We start from the raw sequence: 4,368 nt of genomic DNA, 5'->3' as shown, positions 1-4,368 counted from the left end.
GAAAAAAATGAAAAACCTGGCTCTTTTGAAACTTTATGTTATATATATACACGATGCTTTAGAACATCGTTCTTTTCTTTTTCTTTTTTTCTTTTTCAAAAAAAATGAAGTTTTTCCGATTTCTTATTATTTTTCTAGGTTTTCATAATTTATTTATGTAATTTCTAGGTTTTCTCTAACATTAATTCAATCTTTTTGAGTTTTCAAAACTAAATTATTTTCTAGGTTTTCATAATTTATTTATGTAATTTCTAGGTTTTCTCTTAACGTTTCAATCTTTTTAAATCTTTCAAAATTAAATTTTCACTTTTTTGGGTTTTGAAGATTGAGTTTTCTTTTTGTGATTATAGATGCATTTTTATTCAAACTAAAAGGCATCAAGAAGAAAATATGAATACGTAAGCGCATATATATATAGATGCGTGGAAGAACGCCCTCATAATTATAAAAGGAAGGATAGATGAATTACTTAACCTCAAAGAAAATCTTGAAAATCCCAGAAATATAAGAAACTAGAGCATCCAAAAAACAAAAACTATAAAAATAAAAAATATATATTGGAAAATTTTGAAAAACCTATGTCCTACAAAACTTATAACCTTACCAGTTAAATATATTTCATTTTACGATATTTTATGTACATGGTTTTCATTTTTCAAATTTTACAAGTTAGTTTTATTTCTCTAGGTTCCAAGTTTATAATTTTTTTTTTATTTCTTAGATTTTTTCCAATTTTCCCTTTCTTGATTATTTTAAAATTTATTGTTTATTTGTTTTTGGTTTGTGAAAAAAAAATTTGTTTGATTGTTAAGGGGTATTTTCTTTAAAAAAAAGGGTGTCAAACTTTTTTTTAATTAAAAGAATATTAATATACAAGGTCTTAGCTGAGTGAAAAGTTTTTAAGTTGACATATGAGAGAAAACCCATAATTTATAAACAATAATGAATCAGTTAACCCTAAATTTTATTATAATAAAAAATAATATATAAAAAGAAAGTTAATTTCAGTATATATTAATTATATATAAAAAGAACATTGTAGTTTATAGCTCATAAATAAATGACGTCTGAGTGGAGCTAGCAGAACAGAATGACGACAGGGATTTTGTCATACACCATTTTGATATATGGAAAGACCCGATCTTTGTTGTATATGAAAATCATCCTTCCTCACATGCATCATTTGGCTTTGCTATCAAGATCCTAGCTAGGCATGCTTCTCAAAGAAAAAAGAAAAAAAAAAAGTAGAGACAGAAAATCTACGCGGTATACATGTTATTTTCACAATCAAATTCCTCAACCAACGTCGCTAAAATTACTACACAAAACAAGAAGGTTTACTTCATTGCTGCAGCTAGCCAGTATTCCTTCAATCTTCTTGCAGTAATAATTTCTCTAGATAATTCAATATAAATGAGAAAAGAAAAAACACTATGAAGATTGAAATTAACCTTGACCTACTATATTAATAACTAAAGATATAGAAGCTAGCTAGCTTCCTTTCTTTTAGTCTTTGGAAACAAGTTCTTCTTTCTTTGAAACAGCATGCATAACGCCTTGAGCACAAAAAGTGCCTGGATTCAGTGAAGTCGGAATACCTCATCCAGCTCTTTTTCCGGTTTCTACTCCATAACCTTTCTACTTTTGCAACTCAAACTTTATAAAATTATCAGGGTCTTATACCAATCTAAACATATGACAATCTCTTTCAATCAAGCAATTAGAAGAAGAATACAAGATTTATGCAATAAAGATCGAAGACTAATATATAAATATATATATGTAGTTTCCTTCCCCGTGGATCATTATTTATAATCTGACTAGTGTAATTTCTACATAATTAACTTACAAATCAAGTTGGAGAAGTTATAAATTCACCGGTTATGTCGTTGTCACTTGGAGATTTCTTGATCTTTTTTCGCAAATCAACAACAATGGTACTAGGAAATAGTGCCTCAATTTCTTGTGATAGATCAAGCTGTAGAATTGTACGTGCCTTTGGTGGCGATGCTTTTCTTTTCCTTGATAGGAACGGCTTGGGTTTTCTCGGTGCAGGTGGGCATTTCGTGATAGAAATCTTGTGATCCAAAGATGTTGGAGTTTTGAATCCGTCGTCCTCGTCGCCAACAACGTATGTTTCCATCAAAACTGCTTCTAAAGACGGCTTTTCAATAGAGTTGGGATCTAAAGTATTGTTGCATTCTTCTTGGTTCTCATGATGTACTTCGCTTTTGGCTTCTTGTTCTTGAAGCTGTTGAGGAGGATCAGAATCTCGTGACGTCGTTGCATGACTTTCCTTTTGAAATTCTAACATGGGTCTCTTACTCAGGAAGTTGAGTTCTTTCTCTTCACTGTTTTCTTTGACAATAAACAGGTCTGAACTTGACATACTTATCGGGAAGGAGGTTTTTACAACAAATTCGAGAGCACGAGGATAAACTACCATATATTAATGCAGATCATGGGAGAAGAAATAAGGCGTATAAAAAAAGAAAAAAAAAAGGGAGGGAGGGAGCGATTTTGTTACAAATATCCCAGATGGATTGGACTATAATCGTCAAACTACCCTATTTTTGTGTTTGTTTAGTCATGATTCCTCTCAGATAGCTAGATTTTCAGTTTTTGCTCTCTATTCTTCTTCTTCGAGAGAGAGAGAAGGGATAGGTTTATAGCTGATCAGGTGAGCTCTTAAAGAGGGAAGGATCAGATTGCATAGGATCCTTCGCCAAGGAAGGAGGCTTCACCCTCCACATTCACGGACTTGTTTCCCTAATTATTAAACATCAAAACTAACAAGTCAAGTTAGCAATTATGTTTGACAAAAACCAGCCGTGCACTAATGAACCTCGCTGAAACAATCAATTATTAGCAGTTAGGATTATTTAAATGGTTTTGTAGGCGTACTGGCGTACATAGATATAGTTATATATAATTAATTGAATAATAAAAACGTCCAAGATTCCAAAATGATTTAATTTTATTGTTAATTCTTTCACACCTTTCAAGTTTTTTTTTTAAATAGATTTAAAACTCCTATCCTACTTACTTATGTAAAATTACACGACCTCATTATATCCTGCTTAATTATAAATTAATATCAGTACATATAATTAACTCTCCCATTATATATGCAGATGTCCAAATCGTATAAGGTGTAGTGTAAGCATCACACAGTCCCTCCTGCGTTAGATTTTTCTAAGCTTCGGATTCCTTCAAGGCGTTGAGATTTGGTAAACCTCCAGAATTACCTACCCGCCATTAAACCCCTCTAGTCTAATTACATACCCACTATCACATGAGCTCCCAGGCTTTCTTTTCTTTCACGTATTCATCCATAAATCAATTTAAATTATCATGATCGAAATCATAAGAAGTGGCAACAAGACTTGGGATATATATATATGATTTACTTTGTAGAAAACCACTTCTACCTACAAATTAATATTGTAATATTATATATATTTGAAATTATATATATGACTACAAATAAAGCATGAATTCTGTCTTGTTTTGTTAATCACAAAATTATTTCTAAATTAAAATTATAATATTGCTTTTCCTTTGTATTAATTCGAAAAACACAAGGAAAAGCAATAGAAAACAGCTTCGTTTGTTGATGACGCTGGTTCTGAATTAATCAACACCTTCAAAGTTTGTTGAAACAGTGAGTTAAAAATAGTCTCTGCTGTCTTTTTCCACGAATTGCATATTGAGATTTGTTGCGGGATAAAGTACCGCTAGTGGATTAAGGATTTTTTCATGGTTTGATGAATCTAATGACAAAGACAGGGTTGATGTTCTTCAGCAGGCAAGGCCATCAAGTTGGAATAGCGAGTCTAACATGGAGAAGACAAGACTGATGATGGTCTTCAATATCACAACTCAGTTTAATTTTGCTTACAACAAAATTTGATTTTCGGTTCAGGTCGGGGGCCAGTGTTTTTTTTTTTTATTTTATTGAGCAGCAAATTCGTAATATTTAATATAAAAGCTTTTTAATGATAATAACAATATTGTAAATAATTATATGATTTTTATTGATTTTTTTAAAACTACAGTGAGATTTAAAATATTATACTATTTACAAGGTTCAGGATGTAAATTATACGGGTAAGTGAAAAACAACATAACTACATTATGCTTTTTTCATTTAAATCCAATCCATTTTTTTCCATTTTATTTTTAATAAATACCTCTATATATTACACTCACACACACACACACACACATAATTTTTTGAGTACTTAATAAATAAAAAAACTCTTCATTTTGATAAAATCATTGTTGGTGTTATAATTTCCATTTGTTTTTCCGTTATCATTTATTTTCAAGTCAAACAAATGATAAAAAAAAAATCACACGTGCCTT

The 4,368-nt window shown here is 30.5% G+C and overlaps 1 protein-coding gene across 1 annotated transcript; it reads right to left on the bottom strand.

The window, feature by feature from the left end:
• Nucleotides 1-1,852: 1,852 nt before the first annotated feature.
• On the bottom strand, nucleotides 1,853-2,389 carry LOC133689447 (cyclin-dependent protein kinase inhibitor SMR14-like). The gene has a single exon (XM_062109304.1). The coding sequence runs from the start codon at nucleotides 2,387-2,389 to the stop codon at nucleotides 1,853-1,855; it is 537 nt and encodes a 178-aa protein (XP_061965288.1).
• Between the last annotated feature and the right edge of the window lie 1,979 nt (nucleotides 2,390-4,368).

The sequence above is a fragment of the Populus nigra genome, chromosome 3 (assembly GCF_951802175.1).
Source record: "Populus nigra chromosome 3, ddPopNigr1.1, whole genome shotgun sequence".
NCBI classification, from domain to species: domain Eukaryota; kingdom Viridiplantae; phylum Streptophyta; class Magnoliopsida; order Malpighiales; family Salicaceae; genus Populus; species Populus nigra.
This window is presented reverse-complemented; position numbering and strand designations above follow the sequence as displayed.